At 43.8% G+C, this 20,281-nt stretch overlaps 1 protein-coding gene across 1 annotated transcript; it reads right to left on the bottom strand.

The window, feature by feature from the left end:
- Window positions 1–255: 255 nt before the first annotated feature.
- On the bottom strand, window positions 256–19,494 carry rbl1 (retinoblastoma-like 1 (p107)). Its single transcript, XM_076267726.1, has 22 exons — window positions 19,259–19,494; window positions 17,936–18,069; window positions 17,113–17,313; window positions 16,300–16,364; window positions 15,832–15,960; window positions 15,528–15,685; window positions 14,887–14,951; window positions 14,531–14,717; window positions 13,882–14,048; window positions 13,302–13,414; window positions 13,082–13,185; window positions 8,706–8,843; window positions 8,055–8,219; window positions 7,222–7,372; window positions 6,330–6,581; window positions 5,592–5,794; window positions 4,779–4,955; window positions 4,121–4,192; window positions 3,373–3,463; window positions 2,752–2,903; window positions 2,171–2,329; window positions 256–1,658 (listed from the first exon to the last, which is right to left on the bottom strand). Exons 1-22 carry the CDS (start codon window positions 19,415–19,417, stop codon window positions 1,488–1,490), a joined length of 3,213 nt encoding a protein of 1,070 aa, XP_076123841.1. The 5' UTR covers window positions 19,418–19,494; the 3' UTR covers window positions 256–1,487.
- Between the last annotated feature and the right edge of the window lie 787 nt (window positions 19,495–20,281).

The following is a 20,281-nucleotide window of genomic DNA, read 5'->3' as shown; positions in this document are numbered from 1 at the left end:
CATAATATGATGCACATTTGTCTCTCTATTTGCTTGATAATCTAAAACACTGATGCTGACAATGTACATCGGCTGCACATAGCCATGAAAACAATCTTTTGGCTCCACCTAGTGGATGGATTGTGACCTACGGCTGTGTCTTCCAATCACATCCTCCAGGTGCACTTGTTCAGACAATGATTTCAACAATCAAGTAAAATGACAAACATTTCTGGATTGAATAAATAAGTTGTCACCTTTGATGGTAGTACTGGCTGTAGGATAACTGAAGTTTTATTAATGGGCTGAATATGTTCTGTAAAGTAATGTGTTAGTTACAAAACACATTTCACTTCAACTGGGCACACATGTCTGTGTACATATAAAAGGCACTGTTTAGTACAGATATTTTGTTTAAGACTAAAACAGCACAGATTCAAATGTAAGAAGGATTTGCTTTAAGAGGTTGAACAGACATTTCAAAAGGGACTTGGCGAGCCATCCGACACAAAAGGTAGCACAGGTGTAAAATGAAGCAGAAATATGCCTATTATAAAATGTCCCAGAGGAAGTTCTACACTTGCAGAAATAATAATAATTAAAAAAACAAAAACAACTCAAACACACTGATTACAAGTTTCAACTTTTGTAGGGCTTTTTTTTACACAACAAAATGTGATTTTACACTCCAGACAAGAAATTACTCAATGAATTAAACTTGACTCCAAAAAACACATTTTTGCATTGGATGGAGGGAGAGTACTTAAACCACAATACACAATCTCCTTAATTAAAACACTTTTACAAACAATACATTTTTTATAAAACAATAACAGTGTAGATGCTACACAATAGTGGAAAATGCTGCATGTTTGAAAGCAGCTCAAAGGGCCAAACCAGCCTTGGTTCTGTCGAACAGGGGGCCGCAGCGGGTCTCAGAGACAAGGCCCCTTCTGCTAAGAGCGCAGCACGAAACGACCCAAACAAGGAATACGCAGCCCACCTCAGAGTGTGAAACGAGAGAGAACTGCCCCCGACTGGGAGCAGTAGTCTCAGAGGGTGAGACATCGGCTGTTTGACCTTGATCTCCTACAGATGACGACTGTAGAGCGCCAGACAGATGCGTGTGGCAGCTGGAGAGACATGATTGGCGCTGATGTCTGCAGGGGGGCGTTAGCGTACAGAAGTGTTATTTCAGGAACCCACAGTCTGATGATTACCCTCAATCATTTAACCCCATATGACCACCAAAAAAGAGGAAGGGAACTAGCGGAAGCCCATCGCTTCCTGTAGTAGACTGTAATATCGTGGGTCTTTTTTGTGCATGATTACTAGCAGTAGAAAAGCATGAGTTCTGGAGAAAGTCAAAGTGTTTGTTGAAGCAGGGTGCTGGTTCTATGCCGTTAGAGGGGTGGGTAGCTGGAGGGGCACTTGGGGCAGGCAGGGCCTGTTGGGGCCAATCAGGGGTCTGGGGGGCACCAGGAGGTTGGGTTCAGCCTGATCACAGCTCAGTGGTGTGCCCGCTCGCTCACCACGTCCTGCAGGCGTTTGAGCAGTACGTCCTCGCTCTCCTGGCACAGGCGCTTGGTGGGCGACTCCGTCTCATCCCCCTCCATGGTGAACGCCCGCTTCCTGTTCACCCCGCCCTGACGGATCATCCGGTTGATGTCACTCAGCTCCTAGGGAAAGGAAACGCAAGTAGGGTTCAAACCACTGCAAGCAACTGTAAACTCAGTACAGTTTCTCACCTCTTCTATACAACCTGATATGATGCATCAAAAACGCTACAAAATCTAATTTAGATTTAGATTAAATCTAATCTAAATCACCCCGAGGAAGGCTGTTTGTTACCGCTATACGTGGTTTGTCCCTCAGCTCACTTTTACATGTATACATGTTTTTAAAGATTCAATTATGAAATAGCCAATAAAATAAAGGCTTTTTATATAATTTTTTCAAAAGAGTTCCTTCGATTACTTCGTTCTTTAGAGCTACAAAATCTAAACCTGTATGTACTAACTGTCTATAAATATTTTAAATATAAATATGAAATCATGAAATATTACAGAAACAATGATATTGATATTGTGTAGCAGTTCACCTTTGACCAATCAAACAAAAATAAACATAACAGACATTTATGGGAATATCTGGGGACCCTTTAAATGCCAGGTGAGGCTGGGGATTGCACCTTGGAGGGGCTGCCGCTGAACTTGTAGGTGTAGCTGGGGGTGAGGCAGGCGCCGTTCTTGTGGGGGGAGATGTAGATGGAGTGCCTCTGGGAGATACGACGAGGGGACAGGGGCTGCGCTCGCACCGACGGGAACGGAGACAACGGGGGCGCCTCCATCTGAGAGAGAGAGAGAGAGATAGAGATAGAGAGAGAGAGAGAGAGAGAGAGATTACAAAAACAAACTCCTTTACCCAACACGCACACGCATACACACACACACACACACACACAATAACTAACTTCGTCAGTTGATCAATGCTCTCATAAGTCATGATGCATGCGCATTATAAGACTCAGCACAAATGATGAACCTGCCACGATCGAAAACAACAAGCCGGCACTGGAATAAATCTCCAAACAGGGAGGCAAGTTAAGCGCCAGGTTCACTTATGAACATGCCAGGTATTATGATGAAAATAGGCCATCTTGATTTCATATGCACCTCTCATTACCTCGGAGTAGAATTATTAGCGTCCATACTGTAAACAAATGTAGAAATCAATACATTTCACTCAAGGCCTGAGGAGAGATTTACATACCCGGCTGTCAGTGCTCGGCGTGGCATATTTGAGGGCGAAGCCTTTCATCTTCAGGACGTACAGAGAGTTGTAGAATTGAATGAGGTCACCTCGCTCCTCTTCTGATTCACGCTCGCCATTAGCTGTGCTCTCGCCATTTTTACTTCCGTCCACTGAGAGAGAGAGAGAGAGAGAGAGAGAGAGAGAGAGGGAGAGAGAGAGAGAGAGAGAGAGAACTTCTTCAGTATTCAACACTTGTTTCCAATAACGTTTCCTGGGGGCCTTCTTTCATTGCTATCAAAATAATCTGCCACAACGAAGTACAAAGTCCACTCCCGATGAACTGATACAGACACTCACACACAGACACAGACACACACAGTAATGGGCCGAACGCTGAACCAATCCCTGAAACGACAAAAGAGCCCGCGGGTCCTGACACTGACACTGGCCTCTATCAAGAAGCCCATCTGTCCCTTTGCCAGATTCTATCAGTCTGCATGTCTTCCAGGCATGGCACAATGAGCAGGCCAATGCTCTCCGAGGGGCACAGGTGCGGCTAGTTAAGTGATGGGTTTTTCTAAGACTCCTGACCCCGGGGCATCTGGGGGGGAATGAGGGACACAGGTTAAGTGTAATTACCCTCCTCCGCAGGCTGGTCCACCTCCATGTTCTCGTCCAGCGCCACCGCCGCCTCTTTGTAGACCCTCCTCAGGAGGACACTGCGGTACACCTGGAGTGACGTGCAGAGGAGAGGAGCGGTCAACACACACACACACACACACACACACACACACACACACACACACACACACACACACACACACACACACACACACACACACACACACACACACACACACACACACACACACACACACTTCCTTAGATCAGTGTTTTTATGAGTCTTATCAGTCATAAATGAACCACCTTTATTTTATTTGTATACATTTTTGTCCAATCTCCCAAATCTCTCATCACTGACAGAACTATGGCATTTCACCTCAGAATATTCTCACACACTTGGCTCATATAGAACAGTTTGTTTTTGCTAACAGCCATTCATATGGGAGCTGAAGGTCAGACAATAGTCACTGTTGGACAACACATGAGGGGCTTGCAGAGAAGCACCTCGAGCATGTCGCCATGCCGACATCAATAACAACCCTGCAACCAAGAGGGCTGAAGATAGGGAGGCAGCCATCATCTGTCTCAATGAGCGACAGGAGAAAGAGAGAGAGAGAGAGAGAGAAAGATACAGATAGAGAGAATGACAGGCAGTCAGACAAGAGAGGGAGAGAAAGAGAGAGAGAACGAGAAAGATAGAGAAAGAGAGAAAAAAAAAGAGAGAATGAGAAAGAGAAAGAGAAAGGGAGAGAGCTTTGCTTACATGACTGCTGGCTTGTGGCTGGCTGCGGTAGCACTTCATGATGTCCTGGAAGGTGTGGTCCTCTTTTGTTATCTGTGAAAGACAGAAACATTTTCATTCCACATGATAGATCACAAACAAACTGTGCTCTGTTCATCAGGATAACAATCATCAGGATAGCCCATTTTCTACAAGCTAAGTGCTCGATTATGAGATTATGAGACTGCAGAGGTCAATACAGTAATAGAAAAATAGATTTTTCTAGGAATTCAAAATTGTGGTGATAGATAACAGTCCAGTGCTGCACTGGTGAGTGAGTAGAAACGGAGGAACTGGGCTCGCATGCAGTAGCTTGAAAAGTTGTGGGTTCAATTCCCGGCTTCCACCGTTGTGCCACCGTTGTGCACTTAACCTTGAGTTGCCCCGGGGACAATAATGGCCCTTGTAATATAATAATAGAATAAATATGTACGTGGCTTTGGATAAAAGCATCTGCTAAATGAACAAATGTAATGTCAATGTGAGAGAGTTTCCTGCCTTTGAGATGTATAAGTAACAAAGGCTTAATAAATGATGAATTGTGTGTAGTTATTATAAAGTGTTTCCTAAATGTGTAAGTGGCTTTGGATAAAAGCCTCTGCTAAATGAATAATGTAATGTAAATGAGAGAGCGTCCTGCCTTTGAGATGATGTAGACGGCACAGAGCAGCAGCTGGTCCAGGTGGCGGTCCTTCATGAGCTCAGTGCTCTGTAGGATGGAGTGCTCGAAGCACGTCCAGATCTTCCCCCGTAGCTCCGGAGAGATGTCCAGCTTCAGACACAGGTCCCGCAGACGCACGCTGGCCAAGTGATACACCTGAGGGCCGAGACAGACAGACAGACAGGACTGAGCACAGTTGGGTGGCACAGGTGGCAGAGTGGGACATAGAAAACACTGAAACACTACCAGACTATGTTCTATGTGCTTTGAGGATGTTGATCATGTTGAACATTGTGTAATCAGATGCCTTAAGTTAACTGAGGTGAAATGTCTGCTTTTTTGGTGCTTTCAGATAATTATGTAGAATTAAGTATAATTATATACATAATGTTCAATAACATCTCTGATTAAAAAAGGTTGTCTGAGAAAAAAATATAATAATGCATTATATTTCCCCTTGGGGATCTATCTATATAATGAGTTAATTATGTAATAATGCACGCCCCCAATAAGAATTGTTTGTTTGTTTTTTTAATTATGTTTTGTACACCTCACTGTCCACCTCAGCTGTTGTGTGGTGAGCGTTCTGGCAGATAACGGCTGCTGTGCATCACCCAGGAGGGTGCTACACATTGCAGGTGGTTAGTGAGGTTCCCCCCTCACTGTAAAGTGTTTTGGGTGCCTTGAAAAGCGCTATAGAGATGCAATGTGTGCATATTCTTGTGTGATTTCAGCTAATTGAAATCCAGTTTGCGTCTCGGCGGGCGTCGTGTCCTGCCGTTCGCTCCTCACCTTCCTGAAGAAGAGCGCCAGGGAGCCGGTGCGCCGCGGCTTGTTGGATTGGGGGTCGGCGGCGGCGGCGGGCGGAGCGGAGATCGGGGGCGCCACGGGACGACTGGGGGAGGCCGTCAGCAGCACCTGAGCCGTGAGGGGGGTCACGTCGCTCGACTGCACCTGGATCACCGTAATGCCGCCCATGCCGTCGCTCTTCACATCTGGAAAGCACAACAGGACGTCAACAGGACGTCAGCAACATCATCATCATCATACACTGCAGGACGTCATCGTACACAACAGGACGTCAGCAACATCATCATTATCATACACTGCAGGACGTCAGCAACATCATCATCATACACTGCAGGACGTCATCGTACACAACAGGACGTCAGCAACATCATCATCATCATCATCATCATACACTGCAGGGGCACGTTTTAGGAAGAAGTGAGACAGGTAGAGGTACAGCACACTGTATTTGGATGGGCCCCTACAGACTATGTGCAGATGCTCAGGTTATAAACTATCTATCTGCTAAAACCCTGGAAGTCACAACTTATGGTTCAGGTCAGAGGCTGGGTTTGGTGAAGGTGATGTTCAATAAACAATTAGAAAGTCTTAACTTAACAAGTCTTAACAAACTATTAGTAAAGATATACTAGTATTTATTGTTTAGTATTAATATTTAATGTCTTGACATCACACGCCCGCACGCACGCACGCACGCGAGGAGGGCAGAGGCAGCCATACTTGGGATGGGTATGTTGAGCTGCTGGCCGTTGCTGGCCGTCATGGAGAGCATGGTGGTGGACTGGGTGGTGAAGGTGGACTGGGTGGTGAATGTGGCCTCGTGGCACGTGGGGATGATCTTGATGGGCGTCACCGAGAACCGCTTGATGGGCGACTGGGGCTGAGCGTCGTCCCCAAACAACCTTCGCTTGGCACTGCCTGCAGCAGGAGAACTGTAGCGGTCGTGCAGGGAGATGGGCGACTGTGGAATGTCTGAGGAGGGGGAGAGAGAGAAAAAGAGAGAGAAAAAGAAAGGCAGAAAGAGAGGAAGAGACAGATATTTGATTTATTTGTTGATTGTCTTCCATTCCAATTCAATTCAATACAGGAAGAAAGGAAGGAAGTCATTATGCTTAGTAGGTGCTCCTAGTGGAATTACAAAAGCAGCTGGAATCAAATGGAGCAGATAAACTACGATCCACATTTACATTCATTCATTCAGCAGATGCTCCTGTGCAACACTGACTTACAGAACAGGGAAGAAATACAATACTGTGCAAAGGGTTTTAAACATTTGTCTTTTTAGTCAGTGTCAGTGATTGTGCAGCTTACAGGTTTCACTTAAGTTCTTCAGTTCATTTGAAATATACTGCTCATGTTTTTCATACGGCATAGCATCTCTACAGCATGTCCTTCCAAGTATAATTATGATAACTTATCTTGCTGGGTTAGATTGGATTTTCTAATCCAGTAATTCTAATTCTGATCCTGAGTATCGGCTTGCTTCATCCCTTGAAATCTCCAAGGGAGAATTAAGTGCAGAGGCTGAACCAATACACGGTTTTATACTTCACTTTTCAGTTTTTCAAACTGGTGTTGCGTACAGTGCCTGTGTAACTCCTGTGACCCCTACCTTTGCGGGCGCTGCCCCCCAGGCCGGTGCGCACCTCGCGGATGCGGGGGTGGATGATGGGGGACAGGGCTACCAGGGGCAAGTGAGCAGGGCCACCACCAGCACCACCACCACCGCTGTTGCCTGTGTCGAAGTTACTGGGGAAATTCACCTGTGTGGGGGGGGGGGGGCGGTGGAGAAGAAGCAACAGCTGAATGAGAGATTCCACACGGAACATATCAAGGGGCAGTCGTGGCCTACTGGTTAGGGCTTCGGGCTTGGAACCGAAGGGTTACTGGTTCGATCCCCGACCAGTGCGAACGGCCGAAGTGCCCTTGAGCAAGGCACCTAACCCCTCACTGCTCCCGGAGAGCCGCTGTAGCAAGGCAGCTCACTGCTACGGGTTAGTGTGTGCTTCACCTCACTGTGTGTTCACGGATGGGATAAATGCAGACCAAATTCCTTGTATATGCAAGTATACTTGGCCTAGAAACCGGATTTACTTTTACATTTACAAAAAGGCATATCAAAAATGACGAGAAAGCGTATGGTTTGTGATTTATACTGGGCAAGTAACAGTATAACAGCATACAGCTTGTGACTTCATTAAGCTCTCTGTAGCTTAATTATAATTGTAAGATCTCTTATTAAGCTTACAATTAAGATTATGCTGGCATACAACCTCCTGGGCCTCTCAATCTGAGGTCTGTGTAATATGGATGTCTAGGTGTGTGTGTGTGTGTGTGTGTGTGTGTGTCATAAGCCTCAACTCTTTTACCATGAGGAGCATGCTGTTGGCAAACTAGAGTCCTCTCTGTGGTGTGTGTGTGTGTGTGTGTGTGTCCCATGCGTACCTCCTCCACCGTGGGGACCTTGTTGTTGGCGGCCTTGAGGGCGTCCCACAGGGCTGAGTGGCGGCTCCAGGCCCTGCTCTCCAGCACCTGCTCCTCAATACTGTTCAGGTGCTTCACCATGTCCCTGGACAGGCCCTCCTCTGAGCGGATGAACACCTCAATCACCTGCAACACACACACACCCACAGACAGAGAGTGAGCTTTCACCTCCAGCCATTATACAAACATACACGCTTTAAATAGATATCCAGAGACTAATGATTACACATCAAAACATAATAATGAAAACTCCATTAACATTGTCTGACATTCTGAAACATAGGTTAACCTTATGATCATGACGCATGGCAAATGAATAATTCATTTCACACAGTCCAGTGTTTCCCACACATTGACTTATTTGTGGCGGCCCACCACAATATCAACATTGACCATCACACAATGATTTTCCAGGTTGTACTACATTTTGCTTAAATCTGGTTAGCATCATAAGCACGCTGTGCTAATTTGTTAAAAACTGTTGTATTCAAGTTAATTCTGCAAACCAACCACCAAAAATGGAATTCAATTCTGTGGGAACACTGCAGTCAGAGAAACCGTGTATGCTGCCTTCCCCCATAACTATGGTGTTGGGATAATGTATATACATGCCTTATAGAAGTAATATGGTTGCAGTTTGAAGACTTCAATGATCCAGGGAAAGGTCTTCTGGGAACTGTAGGCAAAGAGCACCACCTCCAGACAGCAGGCCATCAGGGAGCAGTGGAAAATGTCCTGCTCCAGCAACACCTGACAGCACAACAACCAATCAATGAACTCATACATCCTCAGGGAAATGTACGGACATGAAAACACATAATAAATTATGGTTACTACCCATGTTTTATTTTTCTCAGAGAGCTTACAGAGCTTATGTTGTTCTGTTACCATTAGGGTTGCAAAATTCCGGGAATTTTCAAAGTAGGAAACTTTCCATGGGAATTAACAGGAATAAACGGGAATTAATGGGAATAAACTGGGAATTTTTAATATGGCAAGTGTTACGTCCCTCCACTACCTTTGGTGCTGTTTCCTTCCCTGTTGCTGTCATTGTCTCCTTAATTGTGTGCAGGTGTGACCTGTTAGGAGTGGGCGGAGCCACCCCTTTAAATATCTGTGCAGCCGTGCAGTCCAAGAAGACTTGTGTTCCGCTACCATGCCTATTGTTGGTCTTCCTGTGTTGGTCCTATTCTGTTATAGTTAAACTCCCTTTTTCTGTTATAGTTTTGTAATTTACCCCATTGTTTAAATAAACCCCTAGACAAAACGAGCCCAATTGACATTTTTGTCATTTTATGTTGTGGCCAGTGCGCCTGGTCATAACATTTGGGCCCTCGTCCGTTTTTGAATCTGGTAGGTTTTTTTTTTTTTTTTAGTGCGATTTTTGGGTGAGTACCTTAAATTGTTCTGGGTAGAGAAGCGTGCACCTCAATTAGTAAGCCACCGGGCAGACACTGAGTCTGCCACTTTATTATTTTAGTTTCATTATTTTTGGTGGTATCCTTAGTCGGTACGTTTCGGGGGTTGTGGTAGGCTGAGCAATCGGTCTGCTGCGTCCTCACGAGCTCGACGTTTAAAGTACACCGGGTAGGGGGATCCACTGAAGACTAGTGAGGTTAGTTAGTTTTTGTTTGAATTGGTAAGTAGGGTTGGGGTGTAGCAGCGAATCTCCCAGTCCTCCGGTACTCTGTTTTTGTCTTGATTAGTGCATTGCATATAGCTACTGTAGTAGTGTTTAAACAGGCTGAGGTCAAGGTTGGCTGCAGTGATTTTCGGGGCTTTTGCCCATTCGTGTGTAACTTTTCCTCAACTTGTCAGTATTGTGGCGTGGTTTTGTGGTCATTTTGGGGATTTTGCTGACTTTGTTTAGATTTTGTAGTCGTGTAGCAGCCTGTAGTAGGCCAAATTTGTTTTTGTTTTATTTTGGATTGTTCGGCTATATTAATCATGTCTGTGGCTCAGGAGTTTGTGGAAAACCCTTCTGTAGAGGCGTTTAATAGTCTTAAAAAAGACGAACTTTTGGAATTGGCTACGTTTTTTGAAATTGAGTTATCCGCTTCTGAGAAACGCCTAAAACAAAGCATAAAAACTGTCCTGCTACCAGTTTTGGTAGAGAGAAGGGTTCTGCCTCCTGTTGATATGAGTGAATCTATCCGTTTAAAGGAGCTTTCGATTCGGGAGAAAGAATTGGATAACGAGAGAGAGTTGTTGCGCTTAAAAGCCACAGAGAATGAGCTAGAGATTAAACGTTTGGAGTTTACAGCTAAGCAAGAGAATATTGACATTCACACTGGATCTTTTGACGTTAGTAAAAACATTAGGCTTGTGCCACCTTTTATTGAGCGAGATGTGGAAAAATATTTCCCGCACTTTGAGAAAGTTGCGTCCACCTTGAAATGGCCTAAAGAGGTGTGGACGCTTCTAATTCAGTCAGTCTTAACTGGCAGAGCTCAGGAGGTTTATTCATCACTGTCACTTGAACAAAGTGCGGATTATGATTTGGTTAAGGAACATATTCTTCGCTGTTACCAACTGGTTCCCGAAGCATACAGACAGCGCTTTCGGCGGTTTAGAAAGACAGAGCGTCAGACTTATGTCGAGTTTGCACGTGAGAAAGAGGCTTTATTTGATCGGTGGTGTTCATCAAGGGAAATAGACAGCCGGGAAAAGTTACGAGCACTGATTTTAGTTGAAGAGTTTAAAAACTGCTTGCCTGATGCTGTAGCTACGTACCTTAATGAACATAAGGTCGAGTCTCTGCAAGAAGCTGCTGTCTTAGCGGACGAATTTGTACTTACACACAGGGTATTTTCCGAAGACGGGCAAAGGCCTAGGTCTCAGTTCATTCACACAGGAGTCCAGTCTACCAGTCGCTCAGAGCATGCATGTTTCTATTGTAAGAGGCCTGGGCACTTAGTGGCAGAGTGTCCAGTGCTGATGGAGAAACAAGCTGCGAAAGGCGTTGGGCTGATTACAGCGGAGTTAAATTCTGCGTTGCCCTGCCCTGAGTTATCGAGCGCGGTGAAGACTGGCTATGATTCATTTATTAGTGATGGTTTTGTGTCGTTGCCTGGTGACCAACACCTCACTCCAATACGCATCCTACGTGACACTGGTGCTGCGCAATCGTTCATCTTGCACGGTGTTCTACCTTTGTCTCGAAGAACAAAAACTTCCGAGAATGTGTTGGTCCGTGGCTTCGAGATGGGCTTTACAGTCGTTCCGCTCCATCGCATTGACTTAAAATCCAGTGTGATTACCGGACGCGTTGCTGTTGGAGTTTGTCAATCGTTGCCCATTCCTGGCATTTCATTTATACTGGGCAATGATTTAGCTGGCAGCAATGTGTGGAATCGTGTGGGTTCTAAAGTTCTCCATCGGGTGGTTGCTGTGCCTGGCAAGCCAGCAGACCATATCTTGGAGAAGAATCCCAAAGGCTCGTCCTCTCTCGTTAATTTAAATTTTTGTGATTCTTTTTCTAAGTTTAAGAAATCTTGCCAGGCCTTATCCACAGATCGACCATTTAAAGAGGGCGATAAAGTGCGTGTGCAACTTCCCTTCCCTGCCCGTTTCAGTGGTCCGTATGTGGTAAAGCGCAGACCATTTGAACCTGCATGAAAGGTGCTTGAAAGCATCTGATGCATGGAGCTTGATCGTGCAGCCTTTTAACATCAAGATCAAGCTGGTACTGATAAAGTTACTTTATTTATAAGTACCTTAGTCAATGTTTTTATGTCTGCGGTTACTTTGTAACTGTTTTGTCATGTGTTTTTGTTTGTTTGTTTTGTGTGTCTTGTGTGTTTGTTCATGTTTCAGATTACAGCCTTTATTACAGCTTTCTTGTTTATTGTATTGTTATGGAGACTGGAGTCACCATTTTGGTATGGGGGTGTTACGTCCCTCCACTACCTTTGGTGCTGTTTCCTTCCCTGTTGCTGTCATTGTCTCCTTAATTGTGTGCAGGTGTGACCTGTTAGGAGTGGGCGGAGCCACCCCTTTAAATATCTGTGCAGCCGTGCAGTCCAAGAAGACTTGTGTTCCGCTACCACGCCTATTGTTGGTCTTCCTGTGTTGGTCCTATTCTGTTATAGTTAAACTCCCTTTTTCTGTTATAGTTTTGTAATTTACCCCATTGTTTAAATAAACCCCTAGACAAAACGAGCCCAATTGACATTTTTGTCATTTTATGTTGTGGCCAGTGCGCCTAGTCTATAACAGGGAACTTAAATGTAGTGGACAAAACCCCATCGTGCAGCATAATATTAGTTAAAACAACCTGATTTAATGCAATTTCAGTCAAATTTCCATATGTCAATTACATGCACATAGGCTGCTAGACATAAAGGAAATCTATGGTGCGTTCATATGCATGGGGAAAAAGTGTACCAACCGATCGGATTTTGTTGTTGAGTGGTGTAGTGTATCTTGAGCAGTTCAGTGTTGCTAGTTTAGCACACTAGTAAACCATAGGCAGAGAATGGGATTCCCGCTAGCATGCTAGCTAGCTTTGTATGCTAAGCTAAGCAAAAATCCGAACATACAAATCATATTGCTTATTACGAAACAAAATGTTTGTATATGAAACAGTTTGTATGAATTACCCAAAATTCCATGTTAATTTCCGTAAATTCCCATTAATTCCCATAATTTCCTTTAATTCCATGAAAGTTTCCAATTTGGAATATTTCCAAAATTCCCCAGCTTAACTTCCCATGGTAAGTTTCCGGAAATTTACCGGAAATTTTCCGCCCCTTTGCAACCCTAGTTACCATAGATACATCTTATTCAGAGAGATTCTATCATTCATTTGCCTCATTAAGCTGTGGTGTAAGTGTGTGTGTGTGTGTGATGTAAGCGTGTGTGTGTGTGTGTGATGTAAGTGAGTTAACCAACAATGCCTATCCTTCCCAGTACAGATATAATATAAAAGCATGGTGTTAGGTCAGTCACAGCCTTTTCCCTCAGCATATGTCAGAGCAGTGACTTACAGCCATGTCTTTTCCCTGGAGCCTCTTCATCTCCAGAACCATGATATTCTCCAGAATCTTGTAGTACAGGATTTCAGCCAATTTTAATCTGTTTTCTGCAAAATCTGTTTTAAATTTGGGATTTAGTTTGTGAATAGATGATCTCTATTATTAAAAACATTAAAAAATAAACCATAAATCACCATAAGCATGCATATAGTACAGACATTGTGTGTCTCACCCATGTGTGAACCAGGCATGTCGTCAGTCTGTTTGGTGTAATTCTGTTTGAAGGTCTCCCCCAGGGTCTTCACACGGTTCTGAATGGTCTCAGTGGGATCACGAGAGCACGTCCTAAAAGACCACATAGATGCAACACGTGATCACCACTTACTCTGGGTTACAGGAGTAATGCAAAGCGTTACTACTCATCTACACCAGTATCAATATAGTGGGGTGGTGGTAGTGTAGTGGCTAAGAAACCGAACTAGCCAATCGTGGGTTCGATTCTCAACTATACTGTTGTGCCCATGGGCAAGGCACTTAATCCAGGGGGGCTTCAGGGGGACTGTCCCCCCTAATTGGTGTCTGTTAGTCGCTTTGGATAAAAGTGTCAACTAAATAAATAAAGCAGTCATGCCACTAGCCAATATATTACCAGTATTGTCACTATAAAAAGATCCAGCATCCAGGTGATCGTGTGGGAGGGCTGGGATATGTGGACCCTTTACTAATAAATCAGACCAGTACTTTCTAAGTTATGTGAGTGGACAACTTGTTACATAGCACTGTTTTCAAAAATAGGCGCTACATGTGCTCACTTGAAGATGTTGAGCAGGGCATCGCTGGGTGCGTTGCGCATGCCGGTCACCATGCTCTGCAGCCGACTCACACTCTGGGTGGCGGAGGAGACTGGCGTCACTAGTATCTCCTTCTCCTTCAGGTAGCGTCGCCCAGTCAGGGGAGTAGAGGGCGCCAGAGAGCGCGTCTGCTCAGAGAAAAAGCAAAGGCACATACACGTTTCAAGTGACACAAAACAAAGTTAAGTAGGCACAAGAGACATCGTCTCTACACATGAACATGCACAGTCTGCATGAAATATTGTCATATGGCAACATTTCCAGCATTTAACAAGGTGTACGATAGCACTTTGTGTTTAGGAATATTGGATAGTTACACAAAGCCTCAAAGGTCGATAATAACAAGTGTATTACCTGTCGATTATTTATTTTTACAGTCAGTGACTTGACAGAAAAGTGACTTTGAAACAATGCATCAAATAATGTATTACACATTTGTCCAGAATACACAACTACTGGTACACTGAATAGATATCCCTGGAAACCAAGCAATTTATAAGATTCCATTTGCACACTCCTGAGCATTTAGCACAGAGTCAGACCAGATTACGGTCCAATTAATTGCTGTCCTCTAGGCATTTTCTTGTCTCGTTAAAGCGATTTCTGGTACCTTCTCAAAGTGCTGCTGCAGGTTGGACTCCACCTGCATCCTGGCCGAGAGGTGTCCCCCCGTCGACTCAGTCATGACCTTGCGAGGTGTCCCGATCTCCTCGTCTGCATCGGCTCCCAGAAACACACGCTCGTCAAAGTCCCCCACGGTCAGAACGTACTCTTCATACTCACGGTTAATAGCTTTGCTGTTGAAAAATACACACACACATTGTATATTCAACAAAGTACAACAAATCACTTATTTGTGAGTTCACAGAATTTTGCTAACCATAATAGAATCCTAAGCCACTATGTGCTGTGTCAAAAGGAGAATGCACAGATGCACATTATACACAGAAGACAACTATGACTTACTTGTTATCGATGAAGTTCGAAGTATCTAGCAGTTCGGTCAAGTTGTCATCATTTCCTTTCAGTATCTAAATATTGGCATTATACGGCATTAGAATGATAACACAGTCTTGCAAATATAGTGAGGCAAACAAAAGAATATCTCCAGGACCACATAGCCTTACATAAGCATATGTTTTTAGGAATTAGTTTGCAATTCTATATATTCATACTACTTTTTTCATCACTTGCTCAAAGCTGACTTACATAACATATGAGCATAATATACCTATATATGACATCATATTAACCACATTATCATTCATTATTGCAGCACTAATGAAACTTTTGTAACATCATTATTTGGAACAGCCTTGTAACTAACTATACTTGCCACCATAAGCCTTGGTGCCAAATGGAAAGCAGCAGGTTGCTTTTTGGTTTAACATTCAGTAGCTAAGACAACTCCACCGATCCTCCCCTCTGGCTGCCTGACTGGCAGTGGTACACATTGGCAGTAAGCAGTACCCGTGTCCTTTGTGAGGAAAAATCACACGCTGAAGCGTGACTAATCTATATCTTAAGGGCTGCAGTTGATTCCTGACGGTCCTGTACGACACAAAAGATCCAAAGCGAGGCTGAGGAGAGAGCGGAGTTTAGCTGACCTTTCTCTCAAAGAGGCGCTTGATGTAGGGCTTGAAGTAGTGCTCCTTGATGCCCTTGGCCTCCACCACTAGGCCGTCGTGCAGCTCACACAGCTTGTCGATCACACAGGGGGGCTCCCCGGGGGAGGCTGCCACGTCGGGCCAGTCTTTGGGTAGCCCTGGAGTCGCCACAGCAACAACAAATGAAACACAACAAAACAGTCACACCTGCAGTCCAGCCATGGGTCAGCAAGAGAAAGAAAGAAGGGGAGGAGGAGGAAGTCTTTTGGTACTTTGAGGGAATCATATCTTAACATTGGCCTACCTTTGAAGAGAGGGTTGATGAGGTCCTTCCTGTTTGAGCAGAGCATGGCATTACCAAATACCAAGTCCAGACAACACAGCAGGAGGTGATAGGAGTTCACCAAGTCATCTCCAATCATTTGGAAATTACCTGATAGTGAGAAATACACGAGTGACGGTAATTTAATGAGTAGGATAGAGGAGAGTTGTACAGTATTTCTAGAGCATTTTACAGCACATGCTACAGCACCGAACACGTCTTACTAATGAATACTGCTAGAGTATGAGATCAGATTAATAAACCAAAGGAATCCACAGCATTCGCTCAATGTGTGGTACACATGCAAAATAATCAATCATATTGGAAGGTTTCTGGCTTTGCTTAATAGAGCTGCAGGTGCAGAGGCATGACTATTTCCTGGCTTTGTGAACCATTATGGGCTGCATCCATCTTTAGGCGAGGATGACGACTGTTGGCTAAAGTGCTTACCCTTGGTGTACACGAAAAGTGTCCAGCAGAACTTGAAGACATCACTAATGTGACAGGGAAGTCGCCTAGAAAAGAACCAACCCAAAAACAATGAGACTTAACTGAGCACAATGCCTCCAAAATACAGTTTTTTAACAGACTTCTAGTTTGAGAGTGAAAATGGCTGGCAGAAACTAAAGACACATGCACACTAATGTACAAAAAAAGACAGATATTATAAGGTGTGGTCAAAGACAGTATATGGGTAGACCCAGGCTGCAGTTAATCTAGGAAGGATGACCAATAGCATTGCCACACAGTCTCCATCCAACATGGCAAGTTTCTGTTCACTAGGAGCACCCTCTCTAAGGAACAAGCAGTGCTTATTCAACTGTTCTAAACAATTACATTTGTAGACACTTCACTGAATTCAAATGATCAGGCTACATCCCTTCAAATGGACTGCAATATTGTCAATGAGGGAATGTGGCTTAGAGCTTGTTTAAAAAACAAAAGCAAATATCAGTTTTGCACCCTTCAATTCCATTACTTATACACTGAAGAAGAGACCTGTCACTGCCCAATGTGAGTCGCTCACTTTTTTAACTCGTAGATGCCAGTATTTCTACATAAAACAAATAGCTTTGGGATTTGTGGCCTTATACTTGGAAAATAAATTACTACTATTACTATTTTTGGAACCAGGAAACACGTCGCTCACATTGGGCAGTGACAACCTCCAAACAGTTTCCCCCAAGTAGGTAACGGGACTGTACTGGACAGATCGTCCCTTCGTCCCTGCCAGAACGCATGGAAGAGAGAAAGAGAGCTCACCTGTGTTTTCTGCTTCTTGGCTGGCGGGGTGGCTCCCCTTGAGGATCCTGGAACATGTCCATGAAGATGGGCTCAAACTTCCGGAAGATCACCGTGGACACTTCAAAGTTTCTTTCCAGGCGCCTGATGCGATTGCGGAAATCCTGGGACAGGCTTGACATGTCTGACCATTTCTTCATTTTGCTGAAGAACTGAATCAAGCTGTAAATAAAATTATCATACGGTGAATGAGAATGTACTCTTTGTTTTAAAACATACTGCATGTATGCACTTTAAAGACATTTTGTCATGCTAAAATCTAATAGTCCTAAATATCAAATCATAATTCTGAAAGAATTTGGATAAGTCTGCTGAGACAGCATCTTTGGCACTGAGGCGGTCAAAAGTGTGCTCAGATTGTTTACTGCAGAGATGACCCGTAAATTCAAACACTGTGAGGCTCAGAGGAAAGAGGAAGAGGAACTTACTACAGAGGCTGTGAAGCTTAATGTCTATGTTTAATCAAAATGTGAACTATTTAACTGATTAATATTAAGCAATGGAAAAGGATTATTCTGTTATTCTATCAAGAATAGATCAGAATACATTGTGTACTTATTCAAACCAGCAGTGGGCTTACAGAAGGTTTTGTAGTGCTAAAGCCTTTTGGTAGAGAATGTTAAGAGAAAATAAGATCCCCTTCTGAATTTGAATTCTCGCAGAATGATTACTGCACTTCATAGCTTTCAGCATAGTTCTCCCCATGTCACACAATGTCTAAAAATGACACCCCACATCTCAAGTTGTCACAGAGCTACTGGGCAGACATTACTCATTCACTCACCTCAGTTTGGAGGACCTGAGGATTCTGGTCAGAGACACACAGTTGCCCTCCATGAGCCCTTTGCCCACAGTAGGAGTGGAGCCCTTTCTGCAGGCTGCATATAGAGAGCATGCCAGCCAGTGAACAACTTCACCCTGCAGGGGAAAAGTCATCATGAGCAGCTTTTAGAAGATGGTATTCAAATGACGATTCTCCATGGAAACTCTTAACATCATAATTTAGCTCCTGATCATGCCTGCAGTGCAAACTGACACCTCACTATACTGATTAGGCCCCATACAGCCTGCTCAACAGTATTGACTGAATTCAATACTGAAACAATACATCGGTTGCCACACTGCATACAATTATAATAAAACCAACATGTGCCCATCTTATCTAATAACTGAGTACTGACTGGATTAACAAATTAATTAAATAGATGAAAACTTATCCTCAGCTATTCAATGACCACTGCTTCACTGTGCTTGGAGGTGTTTCTTGTCTGTATTCAAAGTAGTACGTCATAGATGCAAGGCCTAACATCTGCAACAGTTATTCTGAAAGAGTACGAAGTAGCTAAATTTATTCAGCTCATGACTTAACGCGCTAGCATAAATGTTTTGCCAAAGTTCGCAATATGACAGCCATTTTTAAAAAGCATGACGCAAGATCATCAAAGGAACAGCTTGAAAGTTCTGATATCAGACACAGCGACCAACGACCTCTTGTTTACTGTATACAGACAATCTATTAAGAAAGTAACAGAAACATCGAAACTGCGAGAGTTCTTCAATGCATGCACATACCTGCCAACTCATGGGGATATACTTCGATAGACTGCCTGCCCTTTAAATTATGGATCTGCAAACTAGCTAGCTGCCTAGCCCATATAACCTAGCTTAGATCACTGCTAAGAGTATAATTTTACTTAAGGACAACAGGCAATAACATCGAATTAAATTGCTTAAGTTAATTGCTAAGTAACTATACACAAAAAAATAGTCTTCACACGTCGCAGCAAAGAAGCACAACTCGTGAACTAGCCAGCTAGTTAGCTTCATGTCGTAACCGTGTCAAAAAAAAGACAGCTGATTATCCATCGCACACCAGGCTAGCTATCGCTTACAAGCTCAAGAGGCTAACCGTCTTTTGGTCGGATCAAGTCACGTTTGGCTGCCGGGTTTGAACAATAAGGTTAGCAGCATCGATAACTCAATACAATTTCATAAAAAATAGCAATCAAGTTAGTTCTCTCCACCAGTTGACAGTTTTACTAGCTTTATAGACTCTCCATAGCTGCCATAAATAAGCTAACTAGCTAGCAAATTAGATGCGTCCTACCTCTAGGGTATATGTATTCCAAATCGCAGTGAAGTTTTGCATGGCTTCAGTTGCTGTTTCTTCGTCCATATTCAGCTCTTGACAAAGGGCTTCGAGACTCTTTCGAACAGAACTATCATCTGTTTTCCCAGACTCTGAATCAGATTCGTCTCCTCGCATTTTGAAACGGTTTTCTAGGACGACACACTAGAAATGTAAATAAACAACGCACGGTCTCAAGAAACCAGTTCCTACCCCCAAACCTCCGAATGCTATCCCAGAATGCCAAATGATCGACTGGCGCGAAAATTTTCCCCTCAGAGCCAATCAGAGACTTGCATTTCCACGTGATAACAAAGACAGCTGCTGCTGCAGATGAATCTCGCCACAAGAGGGAGCATTTAGTGCTGTCTGTGGTCATATCTGCGGGCCAGGCTGCATGATTATGCCAATGGATGGTCTGGCCCCGCTGTCGAGCCAAGTAGGCCTAGTCGGGAGAGGAATCGAGAGGAATGGCGTTGTGGTGGCTGTATCTTTCTTTTACCTGAGGTCAGAAGTCGGTAAAGGGTACGTGAGTGTAAATGTAGCCAGCATTAGGAATACTTTTCATTTTGACTCACATTTTACGTAATGGCTTGTTTACTTCATGTTTGTATGTTTCGCCATTGGGATCATTTCATCCACCTTATTTAGGACATGCCAAAGAATCATGACCACTGAGTTGTGTGGATAACTGCAAGGGTTAATAATAAGGAAAGGCATTTTATGAAATACGCGAACATTGTACATAGATGTGTGAAGTAGTGGGATAGCTTACTTGGAGAGCTGTGTATTCCGCAGTTTGTTTTCCTTAATAGATACAGTTAAGATGCAGAGGTGTAAATTGTTAAGTGTCTATTCTAATAGGTGTATTGTAGATCTATTAGTAGCCTACAAATCAGCAGATGAAAGCTGATTTGTACTAATAGACTTTTGCCAATGGGCCTACTAGCCAAATACCTTGACGATACAATGCATTACCTCTTCAATAGACTATGTCATACA

The sequence above is a fragment of the Alosa pseudoharengus genome, unplaced genomic scaffold (assembly GCF_046254945.1).
Source record: "Alosa pseudoharengus isolate Yale_2024_CS ecotype anadromous, Long Island Sound unplaced genomic scaffold, YU_APseudo_1.1 YU_APseudo_1.1_scf_5, whole genome shotgun sequence".
Taxonomy (NCBI): domain Eukaryota; kingdom Metazoa; phylum Chordata; class Actinopteri; order Clupeiformes; family Clupeidae; genus Alosa; species Alosa pseudoharengus.
Note: the sequence above shows the minus strand (reverse complement) of the source record. Positions and strands in the feature narration are given on the sequence as shown.

Excerpts from the sequence above, each read along its gene's own strand:
- rbl1 (XM_076267726.1), bottom strand. The coding sequence starts at position 19,417 with ATGCGAGGAGACGAATCTGATTCAGAGTCTGGGAAAACAGATGATAGT. Across the intron at positions 13,186-13,301 it reads CATGCCTGGTTCACACATGG|ATTTTGCAGAAAACAGATTA; the intron begins GTGAGACACACA and ends AATTTAAAACAG. Across the intron at positions 5,795-6,329 it reads GCTCAACATACCCATCCCAA|ATGTGAAGAGCGACGGCATG; the intron begins GTATGGCTGCCT and ends TGTGCTTTCCAG.